This window comes from Castanea sativa, chromosome 2 (genome assembly GCF_040712315.1).
Source record: "Castanea sativa cultivar Marrone di Chiusa Pesio chromosome 2, ASM4071231v1".
Taxonomy (NCBI): domain Eukaryota; kingdom Viridiplantae; phylum Streptophyta; class Magnoliopsida; order Fagales; family Fagaceae; genus Castanea; species Castanea sativa.
Window position 1 is genome coordinate 14,423,333 of NC_134014.1, and position 18,687 is coordinate 14,442,019.

The window sequence follows — 18,687 nt, forward strand, 5'->3', positions numbered from 1 at the left end:
ACTAGTCATAACCTTCACCTGTGCTGTACTCATGTATAAGTGTATCTGAATACTATAAAGAGACTAAGGAGATTCTAATCTAATAAGATTCATAAGAGAGATTACTCATTGGGCGTTTATCAAATGGGAGGTCCTCACTTGTGTGCAGAGATGGCAATATACATTTCTTTGACATGCTCAACTCCACAAAAGCACTACGCGTCAAGCTTGACTAGACTTGCACTAAATCGTGCATGTGAGTGCAAATCATAACAACATGCTCAGAATCTCAAAATATATACATGACCTTAGAATACGAAATGATGCTTGACACAATGTAATTTTAGCTTTACTAAATATACATAAAGGGATTTGACTAGGGTCATTACGCAACCATTATAAGAGACCACAATCATAAACCAAGTTTCAAAATAACTAACCAAAAGACATTCAAAAGCTATATGATTGCACTCTTGATAAAACATGTACTCAATTTTTGGAGTATGGTGTGGTTCACCGTGCTTGATTTTTCTTCCCAATCTTCGTCACCCTCAAGAATTATTAGGAAGACAGATCATTCCTTTAAGGCTTAAGCAACTAAAAATTAAAAAAATAAAATAAAATAAAATAAAATGAAGAAGGAGAAGATCATATCATTCCTTGTCCCGGAACTCGGCATTGGCGCACGTTGTCCAATTGGGCCCTCAAAACAGGCCAAGGCCCATTTAACCCAATTGACTTGGATCAACCACACGCCAACCCCTAGGTTCACTCTACTGTGGAAAATTCTGTGACACTACGTTTGCGTGTTATGGAAAGTTTTATGAACCAATGAAAGCTGAGGCTGCAACTTGGAACCTTTTAATAACAAATGGAAGAGAGACCTGCCAATAAACGGTGGATTTTAATTTTTGTGAAAGAGTAACGATTAGAACACAGTTTTTATCTCAACAGTTCACTTGAGCTATTTTGATTGGATTGGAGCATATCACTTTCATTTGGGTCCACTTGCCAATGACAATAGGCTATGTCAACAATTGTGAAAAAATTTAAGAAAAATGTTTTGTTCCAAAGCTTATTATTTATGAAAAATGAATGGTTAATACTAGAGATATAACAAGGTTTACAAAATTTTTCAAGCCCAAGGATTCCATCTAGCATTGGACAAGATGTGAGACCATCACGTGTTTATTTAGGACACATGTTGTGTGCTAACCAAATACTTTTTTGCAACTTACTACTATGACAAGTTATGATTGATCCAACATTACTTTCACATAGAACCATTACAAACACTATTTCTATTGTATTCTCAAAACATGTTATTTCAACAATTATTAAAATCTGAGGTATATTAAAATCTGTTACCTCATCGAATTAGTCCCATGTATCAAATTGTTTTCAAAATTTTATTATTTAGTTTTCAATGACATACAATATATATCTCATATTGGCATGAATCCTACAGGCATGAGACTCATTTCTTTGCGAGAGAAGATAATATTCACATCCGAGCCCTCTTGTACTTTAGGTAATGGCAATAAACAGTGTCCATGACCAACACTCTGTTTACTAGTTAAGCATGATCATAGCCTTGGAGTAACTTAATGATTGCCTAAAATTAAATAGACTGGAATTACTTACAAGTATAGGCATAACTTATCAAGAAAGAACCAAGAAAGATTTCAGTATATTAAGGGCTCGTTTGGTTAGAGGAGTGGAAAAATGGGAGGATAGATAATATTTTATTTTCTCTTCTTTTTATTTGATTGGGAGTGAAAAAGTGAAAAAGTGAAATGATAGAAAAAATGAGTTTGAATAAATTTACTCATATATCTTTATTAAGGAATGATGCCCAATTAAAACGAAAAAATGACAAATAACCACAAAAAAAGAGCAATCACCCAAATTTATTATAAAAAAAAAATTGTCCCAAAATAAAAATCAAGTCTTAAAAAAAAACACTACTATCAGACTCAGGCTCTAGAAAATCAAAAGAAAAAAAAAGGGATGAGGTAAGCTACTGCCCAGGAAAAAAAAAAAACAAAAACAAAAAATGCAAGGCATCGTTCCTTATTGCTGCAGAAGGAAAATAAAATAAATAAATAAATGAATAAAGGCATGTGCACATGGGCATTTTTGTCAATTAAGAAAAAATTTATCCTCACTCAGTTTTCTCTTCATTTTGGAGAAATATTTAAGCCTCACCATTTATTTTCCTCTCTCTCCACTCAACCTAATACTCTCCAAAAAAGTTTTCCTCCCTATTTTTTCTTCAAAATTTTCCATCCATCCTATTTCACCTCCAAACAATCAGGAGGAGCTATGAACTCTAGTATAACAAGATTGTTTTTACATAATATTATTGGGAGTTTATATATAATACAAAGGGCAAAATCAGCAAGGCCATCTCAATGGTGCCGTCCCTGTGTAGACCATAGAAATGGGATAATGGATCATGATTCATGATGCTAAATGTAAATACAGTGCAATAGCAGCAAATCATAACCCTCTAGTCTAAAAGGAAAACTTGAATCGATTTCCCTTGATGCTGGAGAGATCTAGTGGTCTGATCCACGTCTAATGAGACTAGTCATAACCTTCACCTGTGCTGTACTCATGTATAAGTGTATCTGAATACTATAAAGAGACTAAGGAGATTCTAATCTAATAAGATTCATAAGAGAGATTACTCATTGGGCGTTTATCAAATGGGAGGTCCTCACGTGTGTGCAGAGATGGCAATATACATTTCTTTGACATGCTCAACTCCACAAAAGCACTACGCGTCAAGCTTGACTAGACTTGCACTAAATCGTGCATGTGAGTGCAAATCATAACAACATGCTCAGAATCTCAAAATATATACATGACCTTAGAATACGAAATGATGCTTGACACAATGTAATTTTAGCTTTACTAAATATACATAAAGGGATTTGACTAGGGTCATTACGCAACCATTATAAGAGACCACAATCATAAACCAAGTTTCAAAATAACTAACCAAAAGACATTCAAAAGCTATATGATATAATGGCAATGCAATCAAAAGTCACAGACATCATAGGTGATTTGATTCATGCAACCTAACCAATAAGTGAAGAAAATAAAGCATCTGTTCAAGATCTCTGGTACTGCTAAAATGCAAAATCAAGACAGTTGCTGCCTTTTCCAATGGTTCTGTGGCATTGCCTTCACAGGTTAAATAGAACAAAAAGAACTGAAAGATGTATGCTTTTCATGCCCTTTTAATATTAATCTTCATCTTCATCTTTATATGAGTTGCTTTGATTCCAACTCCGAGTACACATCAAAGCTCCCATAATATCAAGCCCTGAGGACATAAGATTCCACTCAATCTGCCTTGCTGTTGTATGATACGCATCATACGATGTGACAACTGAAATGGGGATTGCCAATAGGTCACGAGCCACCCCAGAGAGGATTGGATATTTTGAGCTTGAGGCTCTCCACCAACTAATAATGTCAAAATCCTCAATCCATGGTAGGACAGGTTCTTCCAAATAAAAATCCAGTTCTGACTTTGGGCGCCGACCTTTAGATTGAGTGAATTGTCCATATTCTTTCACCCAATCAAAACCATCGTTAGAACTGCCACAGCCTTCCTCAACACGTCTGAATTTAGGACAAGGACCATCACTACCTTCACAATCAAAAGAAGCTGAAGATTTACTCATAGGCTTCTCATTTTCATCAATAGTGTTTGCATATTCATCGTAAAGGGTCTGCAAGGCGTCCAAAACAGTAGTGACCTGAAATTTGCCATCACTGTCCTCATATTTTAAAGAAGAAAATTCAAAATATTTCTTCTTAAAACGAGGATCCAAGAGCGTAGTAAGTGCCAATAGCAAAAACATATCATTCCAGTACTTATCAAACTTCTGTAACATTTTCTCAGCTATAGGATTGATGAACCTATCTGTACTCATCGATTCATGAATTAAACTTGCTCGAAGCTCTTGAAGATTATGAAGATAATTGTTAGCTGTAGGATATTTTGCTTCAAACAAATTTTTTTCCACATTATGAATGCTTCCTAGAAGTTTAACAAAAGCCTCAGCTTTATGCCATGCATCAGCAGGTGGTAATTGTATCCCATGATACTCATCTCCAAAAAATTCTCCCATGGAATATAACTCTGTAGCCTCTTTTAGCCCCTCATATGTTAGTTGCCAATATGGGCTTCGTTTCGCACAAACTATAAAATCAAGCACTTCATTAATAATGTCTGCTATCTCAGCCAATGCATCCCCAACAATCACACTTAACATGTCAGCACAACAATTCACATGAAATAGCTGACCATTGAGCTGGAGCTTTTTCTTTTCTTGAACACAATCTTTAAGAATCCTCACTGTAGCATCATAATCATTACCATTTTTCATAGAGATCGTGAATATCTTGTTCTCAATTTTCCAGTCCAAAAGACACTTCAAAAGCACCTTGGAAACATAATCTTTCTCACCCCGTACACGGAAAAAACTAAGAACCCACTTTTTCACTTCCCAACCATCCTCAATAAAATGTGCTGTTAAGCACATATACTCATCACACACTGGAGTATTCAACACATCAACTGAGAGGCTGATTTGACCATTGAAATCAGCTAAAACTTGTTCAATTTTCACTTTCTCTTTCTTGAAGATTTTCAAGCACTCAACTTTAACCATTTTGACATTGACAGGATTGGCAAGTGGGTTCAGTATATGAACAAGATCTTCAATGGGCCGAAGTGGCACATCTTCAGCACAGAACCATAATGCAAAAGCTCGGGCTCTTTTTGTGTCATCAAAAACCAAATTCTCACCCACATTTTCATTAGTACCACCAAAGCTTTCATTGTCCAAAGTATGGGCTCTCACTTCAGCATCCAAAGCATTCTCTTTTGCATGCTCCCCAGACATTTCTGAAAAAAATATCGCTACCAATTGAATTTTATCATGTAGATAAAGAGATCAAATAAATTAAAATAATGGCAGATGGAAAGAAAAATAAGATCAATCCCTTTCAAATTTTCAGAAACTAAATTACAACCATTTAAATTTGAGTGACGTAAACTGAACTCAAACAAATTTTAGGGACAAAATATGTATTTTAGCCAAAGCTGTAATTATGAAACTCTAGTAACATACACGTGTTATTGTCTATTAATATGGCTTAAAAATGAAATTAAGCCCGTTTATTCTCTGAAGTACAGCTTTTTAAAATCTAACTTTGATTCAAATCTCAACTTATTTTCAGCTTGCCAAAATAAATTATACCAAACATACACTAAACATGTCTTGAAAAGTAAACACAAATGATCTTTAAAAAAATCCTGTCGTCTTTGCCCTTGAGAGAAAAAAATAAAAAATAACATTTCCCAATAAGTGGGCTTTTCCCTTTTTTAAAAGAAGAATGTGACACTTCTTATGAACTAAAGGATAGAAAATGAGGCTTTGATTTTTTTTTTTTTTTTTCTATCATTATCTATCACCAAACTGATAATATTTCAGTTGTTCTCTGTGTTAGAGATATTGACTCATATTTTGAATGGGAATGTAACATTGGTTGGTCTCTAGTCTAGATGCTAGCGGGTTAGGGTTTCTTCGGAATCATTATAAAGTCATTGTAATTCCTTTATTTTCCGATACTATTTTTTTTTTTTTTGGTAGCGTAGGCATATTGTCGAACCATGCCCACGTAAATCATTGTGATGCTTTTCTCTCTATTTTCACTAACATTGCTAAGATCTGAAACTTTCAACACTCTGTTTGGTTAATCAAAATATCTTTGAAGAAAAGGATAATAAAGATAGACCTTCCTTTACACTTCACTTCAGTCCTAAGAAAAATTGGTCCCAAATTATCAAGTCCTAAAATAAATATTTTTACTTGAAAAAAAACATAACCTTAAATCATCATCCAAACCAAGCACACCATATATAAAGCAAAAAGTTTAAGCACGTTAGCATATGATATAATTTCATCAGAGCGATATTTAACTAATAAATAAACTACATTACGTTTTACTACTACTTTCTTATTTGATTTCTTTACTTTTTTTTTTCTCAGTAACCAAACAGAACTTATTTCAAAATAATGAGAGGACATTGATATTCAGATTAACGTATGACATAATACCTTGTGTCGTCTTCTGAGAGAGAAATGTCTAAGAGGCTCTGCTTCAGAATTCAGACCTTTTCTTTTGGGTTTTGTGGTGTTCTTTGATTCGTTTATGCCTTATAGTGAGAAAGGAAGTGGGAGAGAGAGAGAGAGAGAGAGAGAGCTCCTTTTAAAAACGAGCTGTCGTTTGGTTTTGCGCGGGAAAAACTTATCATGGATCACTAATGTGTTCCACGTGGCCTCAAGTATTGAATCGGACGGTTGAGGGTTTTATTAGTGATGGGACTGATGGGCACAACGCACAAGCTTACTTGCTGATATTGTTCAGCTGAAAATTGTCAGTTTTGGGGGTGGAGAAAGTGTACATACCCAAAAATTTGGAAATTTAGAGATGTGGTTAATAATAAATAAAGAAGTGATATAAATAGTCAGTCTATACGAGTATTTGCAAAAATATACAAACCCAACACATGTGAAAAAGTTGTTAAATTTCTTGTGAATGTAATATTACTTTTTGGGGGACTCTCGGTGGAAAAAATTGTGTGGCCAACCCACTAATTTGACGATTAGAATCATTTTGCATTGTTGGATTGGATTTGAGTTGGGTCAAATTCAAAGTAAGAGCAACCACATCAGCTCTTGTATAAATGTGTATAATAAAAAAAATGCTCAAATTTACACATTTTTGATCAAAAACAACCCACATCAGCTCATGCATAACTGTGTATATTTTAGAGGCTCCTTCAAATCGCTACAGTACCGTGTAAATTTACACGGGTACTGTAGCTCAGTTATCCAATTTTTTAATAATTTTTCTTTCGCTCGTTTTTTTCTCTCTCTTCTCTCAGTTAACTGCTCATCCCCACGCACAAACAAATCCACACAGATACACTTGCTAAAAAAAAAAGAAAAAAAAGACAGATACACAAATACGAAGCTCGTGGATCGTGGATGGTGGATCGGAGCTCGGGACGGAGTGTTGATGGTGGATCGGAGCTCGGGACGGAGTGTTGATGGTGGATCGGAGTGTGGATAGTGGGTCGGAGCTCGGATCGGAGCTGTGGATGGTGGATCGGAGCTCGGATCGGAGTGTGGATGATGGATCGGAGTGTGGATCGTGGGTCGGAACTTGGATCGGAGTTGTGGATGGTGGATCGGAGCTCGGATCGGAGTGTGGATGGTGGATCTGTGGTGGATCGTCGGATCGGAGCTCATCGCTCGTCGCTGTGGTGGATCGTCGGATCGAAGCTCGTCGGAGCTTTGGTGGATCGTCGGATCGGAGCTCGTGGCTCGGAGCTGTGGTGGATCGTCGGATCGGAGCTCGTCGGAGCTGTGGTGGATTGTTGGTCGGAGCTCGTCGGAGCTGTGGTCTGGAAAATGGGTAGAGAGAGAGAGAGAGAGAGACACACACACACAGAGAGAGAGAGAGAGAGAGAGAGAGAGAGAGAGAGAGAGAGAGAGAGAGAGAGAGCAATTTCAGATGGGAGAGAGAGAATGAGGCGGGTACGTATATAGGTAGTTAAAAGAGAAATAATAAAATATTTGATAAAGTTGATTATTTAATTAAAAGTTGGTTAAAATAGATGAACTGATGTAGGTAGGGATAGTGTAAAATAGAAAAGGTAGATTTTTTGTGTAAAATAGAAGAAATTTTTAAAAGAGCTGATGTGGTTGCTCTAATAGTTTTTTTCAACCAATATGGCCTAACTCCACCCACCATATATACAAATTTATTTTATAATATTATTTTCATTTTCAGTTTGATTAAGTTTGGTATCTTAATCATTAATTTTCACAAATTTGAAATTTTGAAATATAATTTAGGCAAATTATATGAATGGTAAATATTTTTTTTTAAAAGTACTTAAATAGTTTATAAAAACCTGGCCGTTTGGTATGGAATTTTAAGCAACAATTTTCAATTTTAAAAAAACATTACACGTATTTCTATACATTTTTTCACCCACATGTATTTCCAAAAAATACAAACAATGTTATTAGAACAACATTACCAAATGAACCCTAAAATTTTACAAAGTATGAAATATATATGCACAACCCTTCGACAATCCAACCTAGGCTTATACACATGTAATAAGTTGAGTTGAAAATTACTTCTTTATAATAAAAGCGCAAATGCGCGCACAGTGTCTTGGCACTGTACATCCAGTGTTTTTGCACTGTGTAGCACTATAGCTACAATAGTGTTTTGGTTTAGTTAGTCACTTTTTTTTTCCCATTTATTCAACCCTTTTGTTTATTCAACTGGCACTGTAGCTACAATGCCTAAAATTTTTAAAATTTTTTTTTCAGTAATCGATCTGTGTTTTTTTTTTCTTTTAAATATTGATGTAAGCTGACATTTATATTGTTATATTGACACACCAAATTTCAAAATATTTTCATAATTATTGACGTGTCAATTTCTTACAAGTCGAAATAAAATAATAAAATAAAATATGAGATTGGTTTTTTTTTTTTTCAGTAATCGATTTGTGTTTTCTTTTAAATATTGATGTAAGCTGACATTTATATTGTTATATTGACACACCAAATTTCAAAATATTTTCACAATTATTGACGTGTCAATTTCTTACGAGTCGAAATAAAATAATAAAATAAAATATGAGATTGGTTTTTTTTTTTTTTTTTTTTCAGTAATCGATTTGTGTTTTCTTTTAAATATTGATGTAAGCTGACATTTATATTGTTATACTGACACAATAAATTTCACAATATTTTCACAATTATTGATGTGTCAATTTCTTATAAGTAGAAATAAAATAATAAAATATGAGACTGTAGCCAACCACAACTGAAAATAAATGTTAAAAAAAATGTTACAACACTTATTGTTATCACAATACACTATAGCACTGTAGCTACAACAGTGCTTTGGTTTAGTTTTCACAATTATTGACGTGTCAATTTCTTACAAGTTGAAATAAAATAATAAAATAAAATATCAGATTGGTTTTTTTTTTTTAGTAATCGGTTTGTGTTTTTTTTTCTTTTGAATATTGATGTAAGCTGACATTTATATTGTTATACTGACATAACAAATTTCACAATATTTTCATAATTATTAACGTGTCAATTTCTTACAAGTCGAAATAAAATAATAAAATATGAAATTGTAGCCAACTACAACTGAAAAAAAAAATGTTTAAAAAAAATGTTATAACACTTATTGTTATCACAATACACTGTAGCACTGTAGCCATAACAGTGCTTTGGTTTAATTAGTCACTTTTTTTTTTTTAGTAATTGGTTTGTGTTTTTTTTTTCTTTTAAATATTGATGTAAGCTGACAATTATATTGTTATACTGACATAACAAATTTCACAATATTTTCACAATTATTGATGTGTCAATATCTTATAAATTGAAATAAAATAATAAAATATAAGACTGTAGCTAACCACAACTAAAAATAAATGTTTTAAAAAAATGTTACAACACTTATTGTTATCATAATATTTTCACAATTGTTGAGATCTCAGTTTCTTATAGATAAAAAAAAAAAAAGCAGAGAAATTACACTTTACCACCCTAAATTATGCACCAGATTACACTTTGTACCCTAAACTATCCAAATGCACATTTTGCACCCTAAACTACTACACTTATCACACTTTGCACTCCGGTGTTACTTTTGCTGTTATGTTTAACAAAATCTTGTTGTTTTAATTAATTTTAAAGAATGGCATTTCAGTCTTTTAAGTTTGTTCCACCTAAGAAAGAAGCATGTGCTTGTCATATGCAGCAAAATTCCGTTAAACATAACAGCAAAAGTAACACCGGGGTGTAAAGTGTGATAAGTGTAATAGTTTAGGGTGCAAAATGTGCATTTGGATAGTTTGGGGTGCAAAATGTGCATTTGGATAGTTTAGGGTGCAAAGTGTAATCTGGTGCATAGTTTAGGGTGATAAAGTGTAATTTTCTCGAAAAATGTTAAGTCCACAACATTTTAACATTAATTTCTATAGTGCCTAAAGTTTTTTTTCCCCAGTAATCGGTTTGTGTTTTTTTTTCTTTTAAATATTTATATAAACTGGTATATATATTGTTATACTGACACAATAAATTTCACAATATTTTCACAATTATTGAGGTATCAATTTCTTACAAGTCGAAATAAAAAAAAAAAAAAAAAAGAGATTGTGACTAACTACAATTGAAAATAAATGTTTTGAAAAAATGTTACAACACTTATTGTTATCACAATATTTTCACAATTGTTGAGATATTAGTTTCTTATATATCAAATAAAAAAATGCTAAATCCACAACATTTTAATATTAATTTCACAACAAATCATAGGTAAGCTATTATTGATGGATAACACTAGAGCTACAGTGCTTTTGGTTTATTTAGCTACAGTGCCTAATTTTTTTTCCCAATAATCGGTTTGTGTTTTTTTTTTTCCTTTGAAATATTTATGTAAGCTGACATATATATTGTTGTACTGACACAACAAATTTCACAATATTTTCACAATTATTGATGTGTCAATTCTCTTATAAGTAGAAATAAAATAATAAAATATGAAACTGTAGTCAACCACAACTGAAAATAAATGTTTTGAGAAAATGTTACAACACTTATTATTATCACAATATTTTCACAATTGTTGAGATCTCAGTTTCTTATAGATCAAATAAAAAAATGCTAAGTCCACAACATTTTAACATTAATTTCTACTGTGCCTAAAGTTTTTTTTTCCCAGTAATCGGTTTGTGTTTTTTTTTTCTTTTAAATATTTATGTAAGTTGGCATATATATTGTTATACTGACACAACAAATTTCACAATATTTTTACAAATATTGAAGTATCAATTTTTTACATGTCGAAATAAAAATAATAAAATATGAGGCTGTGACTAACCACAACTGAAAATAAATGTTTTGAGAATAACAATAATAATGCTATTAGTTTAAAACCAATAATAACTTGTCATTTAGAATTTGATCTAAAAATGTTATGAATATAGCATTTCTCTAAAAAAAAAAAAAAAAAAAAATCTATTCGGATCCTAAAAATGAAGGTATTGTGATATTTTATTGTATTCTTAGACTTCTTTTTTAATATAGTCAAATTGGGTGAGTCAAAATTCACAGTTTCACACACAAAATTTATATTAATTTTCTCACTATTGGGGCAACACGTGCCTTGCACATGTAGCCAACACTAATAATCCAATAATATAGTGAACCTATGGCATAAACTTTTGGGATAGAGTATATATGTACTCTAACCTCACAAGTTCAAGTGATTGTCTAGTGGTAATGACATTCTCTACGGTAGTCATGTATATGGCTTGAATGTCATCTCCTCCTCCCTTACTATCTACCTCAAAAAAAAAAATCTCCTAACCCCACATGGTGATAGAAGCATTCTAGCACTTACTTCCATCCCATCCCCCTGATTTACCTTCCCCCTTTATGCATTTAGTTTTAGCATCTTGAAATTCCTTGCCTGTTGGGATTTTTTTACGTAACAAGAGATTGTTTTGCCCATAGTTTAGCTTCTTGAGTTGCTTTTTGTATGTAGGATGAGCCTATAGACATCTCCTCTTCCTATTTGGGTCTTCCTCTAGTTCTAGAGATGGTTGTGGTTCCTCCTCTTTTCCTTCTTATATTAATATTATCCTTGTTTATTTTATCTTTGTTTTTTTGCTTACCTCCATTACTTTTTTAATTGGACATATCCTTTTATTTTAAATATATAATGTCAAGTGGTAGTGTTTTTTAATTTTCACATTTTATTTAGTTAGTCGGTGATGTAGCAATCTCTTATTAAAACAAAAGGAAATTTCAATTAAAAAAGTATAAGCTAAACCCATATATATATATATATATATATATATATATATATATATATATATATGAGTTGGGTTCAAGTTACACTTGGTGTAATATTTTCAATATTTTTTAATTGGATGCAAATTTTGATAAATCTACCATTAGATTATATTATCTTTGTATATTTTCCGTGCTAGCAAAATTTCAAGATGATCAAAGATTAATAACCATATCATCAATAAATTTTTTAAATTCAAGTTTTTGTAATTTAAAATAATGCATGAAAGATGAGTGCATGGATTAAATAGTAAATAACATCCAATTGACATAAAAATTGACATGATTGTTAAGAACATATAGAACATGTAATTTAACAGTGAGATTTTCAAAATATGAATTTTTTAGACAATTTATTAGGCAGAGTTACACAAGGTGTAATTCGAACTCAACCTTTATATATATATATATATATATATATATAAAAGCAAGCAAGTTCAGTAACATAAACATAACATTGTAAAAAATATTAGCTTTTAATAAAGCATTTGAACAACCCAGATCAACAAATTAATCATCCGTCCATGTTTGGTACTTATGAATCATCTTGATGAGTTTTTAATCCCATCAATATTAGCCAAAGCACTGTACTTTAGAACTTATACATACAACAAAAAAGCTTCAAAGCCAACACAGAAATATAGATTCATGCCCTACGTGAGTCTTCTTCATCCTTCCGTGTGTAAGAGCAAAGAACTTGAAGATCTCAAATCTGAAATTGGAGCAACAAAAATTCTTCGTTTTTGTTTCTTTTCTTTTAGAACTCAACCAATTAAACTGACCTCTATGTTTCTTTTTTTTCTTTGGCAAAAAATAAATGTCTAGCTTCAAGTTTTTGTCTTTCTTTTGAGTTGTGTTTGTGTAGGGGGGAGTGAAACGAGGTCGTTTTTGTATGGTTGGCTTGTGAAATCCTAGTCTTTGGCAATTGATAAATGCTTTGTCGGCACATGGGGTTCAAACAGTGGCTGGGATGTAGAGTAGGAGGAAAATGCTAAAAGCTTGAAACTACTATAAACTCTATATGCATGTTGGAGGAAAAATATTTCTTAAAATTCTAATATTGATTCTTATATAATTTGATTTAAACTATCTCATCATTCAGAAGATGTAAATAAATATTGATGTGTGATGTTTTAATTATAACGAGATTTCAGTATGTTAAGTGCAGGAACTATGAATCCCAGTATTAAAAAAAGAAGAAGTTTTTACATGATATTGGGAGTTTATAATACAAATCAGCGAGTCCACCTCAATGGTGCCTTCCCTGTATCTATAAGTACACCACAGAAATGGGATAATGCCTCATGATTACCATAAGCACACGAGCATGCACACGCGCGCACTGAAAGGAAAACTTCAATCAATTTCCCTTGTGCTGTACTCATATTATCTGGACGCTATAAAAGATACTATGGGGATCTTAATCTAATTAAAGAGATTGCTCATTCTGCGTTCATCAAATGGGCAATCTTCACTTGCATGCAGAGATGGCAATTAAATTTTTTTTGGACATACTCATCTCCACAAAAGCACTACGCCAACTAGTCAAGCTTCACTCGACTAACACTAAATTGTGCATGTGGGTGCAAATCATAACATCACGCTCCACGTCTCAGATGAACTAAAAAACATAATGATGCTTGACATAAGTAATTTTAGCTTCACCAAATATGCATAAAGGTATTTGACTAGGGTCATTATGCAACCATTATAAGAGACTACTATCATAAACCAAGTTTCAAAGTAAATAATTAAAAGACATTCAAAAGCAAGATTTATGGCATAAAGGCAACGCAATCAAAAGTCATAGACATCATAGGTAATTTGATTTATGCAACCTAATTAAAAAGTGAAGCAAATAAAGCATCTGTTGAAGATCTCTGGTAATGCGACAGTTGCTTCCTTTTCAAATAGCTCTGGGCCTTTTGGCATGCCTTCACAGGTTAGATAGAACAAAAAGATCTGCAAGATTCATACTTTTAGTACCCCATTAATCTTTGTCTGAGTTGCTTTGCTTCCAACTCCGAGTACACATCAAAGCTCCCATAAGATCACGCCCTGATGAGATTATATTCCGATCAACCTTCCTTGCTGTTGTATCATACGCGTCATATGAAGTGGCAACTGAAATGGGGATTGCCAATAAGTCACGAGCCACACTAGAGAGGATTGGATATTTTGAGCTAGAGGTTCTCCACCAACTAAAAATGTCAAAATCCTCAATCCATGGTATGACAGGTTCTTCCAAATAAAAATCCAGTTCTGACTTTGGGCGCCGACCTTTAGATTGAGTGAATTGTTCATATTCTTTCACCCAATCAAATCCATCTTGATAACTGCCACAGCCTTCCTCAACACGTCTGGATTTAGGACAGGGACCATCACTATCTTCGCCTGCAGACAAAGCTGAAGATTTACTCATAGACTTCTCATTTTCATCAATAGTGGTTGCATATTCATCATAAAGGGTCTGAATGGCATCCAAAACAGCAGTGACCTGTGATTTACTATCACTGTTCTCATATTTTAAAGAAGAAAATTCAAAATATTTCTTCTTAAAACGTGGATCCAACAGTGTAGTTAGTGCCAACAGCAAAAACATATCATTCCAGTACTTATCAAACTTCTGTAACATTTTCTCAGCTATAGGTTTGATAAAACTATCTGAACTCATCGATTCACGAATCAAACTTGCTTGAAGGTCTTGAAGATTATGAAGATAGTTGTTAGCTGTCGGGTATTTTGTCTCAAACAAACTTTTTGCCACATTATAAATACTTCCTAGAAGTTTAACAACAGCTTCAGTTTTACTCCATACATCAGCAGGCGGTATTTCTATCACATGATACTCATCTCTAGAAAACTCCCCCATGGAATATAATTCTGAAGCATCTTTTAGCGCCTGATATGTTAGATGCCAAAGTGAGGTTGGTCTCCCACAAGCCACATGATCAAGCACTTCATTAACTGGTATCTCAGCCAATGCATCTAGAACAATTGCACACAACATGTCAGCACAACAATACACATGAAATAGCTGACCCTTCAGCTGGAGCTTCTTCTTTTCTTGAACATGATCTTTAATAATCTTGACTGTAGCAACATAATCACTATCATTTTTCACAGTGATCGCGAATATCTTGTTCTCAATTTTCCAGTCCGAAAGACACTTCAGAATCATCTTGGAAACATCATCTTCCTCTTCCCAAACACGGCAAAAACCAAGTACCCACTTTTTCACTTCCCAACCATCATCAACAAAATGTGCTGTTAAGCACATATACTCACTGCACACTGGAGACTTCAACACATCAACTGAGAGGCTGATTTGACCATTGAAATCAGCTAAAACTTGTTTAATTTTCTCTCTCTTCCTTGAATATTTTCAAGCACTCAGCCTTAACCAATTTGACATTGCCAGGCTTAGCAAATGGGTTCACTGAATGCACAAAACGAAGAAATAAGGGATCTTCAATGATCCGAAGTGGCACATCTGCGGTGCAGATCCATAATGCAAGGGCTTGGCTTGCTTTTGCTTCATCAAAAACCAAATTCTCACCCACATTTTCATCAGTGTCACCAAAGTTTTCATTGTCCATAGAATGGACTCTCGCTTCAGTATCCAAAGCAAGCTCTTTTGCTTGTTCCCCAGACATTTCTGAAAAATATACCACCACCATTTGAATTTTTTCATGTAGATAAAGAAATAAAATAAATTTAAATAATGGCAGATTGACAGAAAAAAAAAAAAAATTAATGCCTTTCAAATTTTCAGAAACTAAATTGAAACTTTAAAATTTGTATGATAAAAATTGAACTCAAGAAACCTTCTTTGTGTTACTTTTCTCTCTATTTTCACTAACCCAGGGCCGGCCCTAGGCCTAGGCCCCTACTAGAGAAAGACCCCAAATTTTGGAGCAAAAATTGAAATATATTTTTTTAAAAAAATATTTTTTGATATATAAGAAAAAAAAAATAGTTTTACATTTTTCCACTACTTTTAAGAAGTTCCAACGAATTGAGTAATGTTAGAGATAATATAACTTTAAATATATAGGACTTACAAATATGTGTCACTAATTACAAAAAATAATTCAGATAGGAAAATGTTAAAAATACTATAAATTTTACTTCAAAACCTTTACAAATTGATGTGACAATTAATATGACTTGTGGACATCAACAACCTATTAAATACATTTTTAAATTACTTTTTGTGATTGATGATACATCTTTATAAGCCTCATGGTGTAAAATTTATAATGTCCTTAACATCATTCATTCAAATATTTATTATCTTCTTGTAGTGTTACTAATCACATTCATTGCTACATCATATGTAAGTTTCTTGTAGTAAATTTTTTTATAGCTTTAGCATTTTTTCCAAAAAAAAGAAGAAGAAGCATATTACAGGATAAAAAGAATGGGTTTTTGTTATAAAAAAAATTATGATATGAAAAAGTAGTTAAACATTATTTAAGTAATATAAAAAAGACCCCATTTAAATATATTCCCTTACACCTCAAAATTTGTTGGGCCGTCCCTGCACTAACCTTGCTAAGATCTGAAATACTCAACACTCTGTTTGGTTAATTACAATATCTTTGAATAAGAGGAAAATAAAGAATAGAACTTCTACTTCAGTCCTAAGAAATATTACTCCCAAATTATGAAGGTTTCAAATATAAAAAATTCATTTTTTTTAAAAACCTTAATCATCATCCAAATGCACCATATTAAAGCAAAACTTTAGGCACGTTATAGCATAAGATATATGATTTCATCTCATCATCTGAGCAATGTTTAACTAACAATACAAAGAAACATTACGTTTTACTACTACTTTCTTATTTGATTTCTTTGCTTTTTTTTTTCTCAGCAACCAAACAGAATCTCTTTTAAAATAATGAAACGACATTGATTATCAGATTAACGTATGACATACCTGGTGTCGTCGTCTTTTGAGAGCGAAACGTCTAAGAGAAAAGGCTCTGCTTCAGAGTTCAGAAACCTCCTTTGTTTTTATTTGGTTTTGTGGTTTTCTTTGATTCATTTATAAGAAAGAAGCAAGGGAGAGAGAGAGAGAGAGATCCTTGTAAAACGAGCTGTCGTTTGGTTTTGAGCGGGAAAAAAAAAACATGGGGTCACTATTGCGTTCCACGTGGCCTCAATATTAGATCGGACGGTTGAGGATTTTATTAGTGATGGCCACGAGTTTTCATTGACAAATGAGTTGCAGTTTTGTTAATGGGCTTTTCATGTTGATTAATCAAACTAAGATCCAATATAGCCCAGAATAAATATTCGATTTGATGATAGTAGTGAGAAGTAAATTAATTGTGGTTGTATTTTGATTTTTGCTAAGTTATGTTGATTAACCAAACTACGATCCAATATAGTGCAAGAATGATTCAATTTGATGATAATATTGTTAGTATAATAGTTACATAGTTACATGATCAAATTCTCTCTTCCCTAACCAATTAAACTTTTAAAGCAATTGATAATTTATCAATCTTGAGTTTTCATAGTGTTCCTTTATTAATAATCTACCAGTCATAAGTGAAAAATGAAAATAGTAAATGAGACTTGTAAGTGTTAGTTTCAAACTCTTCTTAAAATACTATAATAGTTTCTAACAAAGTATAGTCGATACAATATATTAGATTTTTCCAAATGAAATTATCTATATTTGTTATTTGAAAGTGTTTTAAATTTTGTAATTTTTTTAATTTTCAAGGAAAATAATGCATTTCACATTTAATAATTATATAAGGTAAGATATTTTGAAAATAATGTAATGCGTAGTTGAAATTTGTTTTTAATTCTCTTAACAAACGATTCATCCTCTATACATTTTAAATGATCTAAAGAGAAAGCAAATATAAATAACTTATATAGTCATATTAGGAAAAAAATACATGACTTCAATAACATGAGAAAAATGTAATAAGAGTGTAGTAACAATAAATGATAGACCGAATGGATCAATAATTGTCAATAAAGAAACTCATCTTTCTACACATTGAAGTTGACTGAATGGACCAATGTAGCCTGAAGTACACCGAATGGACCAAAATGATAGAATGGATCAAAGTTGACTAAAATGGACTAAATGGACCAAAATTTAACTGAAATGCTATGTTGATGTAGCTCAATAAGAGCGTAGATATAATAAATAATACGTTTCAGCTTTTAGATATTATATATAGGTTTTCACAATCAAAAGGTAACGATTTTCTTTTAATTGCAGGGTTAATCCCATTTCTTTAGCATTGTGTCAAGACACTAATTTTTATTTGTGTGTGTTTCCTGGTCTTATTTGAGAACAAGAGATTTTATCATTTAAGTTAATTGAACCAATAAATTGAGGATTTAAAATTTAAGAAATTGAAGAATAATTATGATAAAAGTGATACAGTTGTTGTATTAAAGGAAAATGAGGGTACCATATCATTAACATATTGAGGCATACATCAAAATAACTGCTCCTTTACATTTGAAACAATCTTGTGAAGATAATTACCGGGTTTGTAAAAACTCCAATGGTTTTGGAATGAGTATAAAAAAGGATAGCGAGGCTCAAGATTCAGGGTTCCATAATTCAACATCTAAAATACTCTTAATCTTAGGTACAAGCCTAACGTCGTCTCACAGGGATATTATAACTTAAATCTTTCGATTGATTGTACTAGATTTTAAATGATAATACTCTCCA

At 32.4% G+C, this 18,687-nt stretch overlaps 1 protein-coding gene and 1 pseudogene across 1 annotated transcript; both read right to left on the reverse strand.

Annotated features, from left to right (window-relative positions):
• Positions 1-3,080: 3,080 nt before the first annotated feature.
• LOC142626513 (zinc finger BED domain-containing protein RICESLEEPER 1-like) lies at positions 3,081-6,211 on the reverse strand. The gene is made up of 2 exons (XM_075800351.1): positions 6,126-6,211; positions 3,081-4,909 (listed from the first exon to the last, which is right to left on the reverse strand). Exon 2 carries the CDS (start codon positions 4,905-4,907, stop codon positions 3,237-3,239), a length of 1,671 nt encoding a protein of 556 aa, XP_075656466.1. The 5' UTR covers positions 4,908-4,909; positions 6,126-6,211; the 3' UTR covers positions 3,081-3,236.
• Positions 6,212-13,825: 7,614 nt separating this feature from the next.
• LOC142623469 (zinc finger BED domain-containing protein RICESLEEPER 1-like) lies at positions 13,826-16,954 on the reverse strand (annotated as a pseudogene).
• Positions 16,955-18,687: the final 1,733 nt, after the last annotated feature.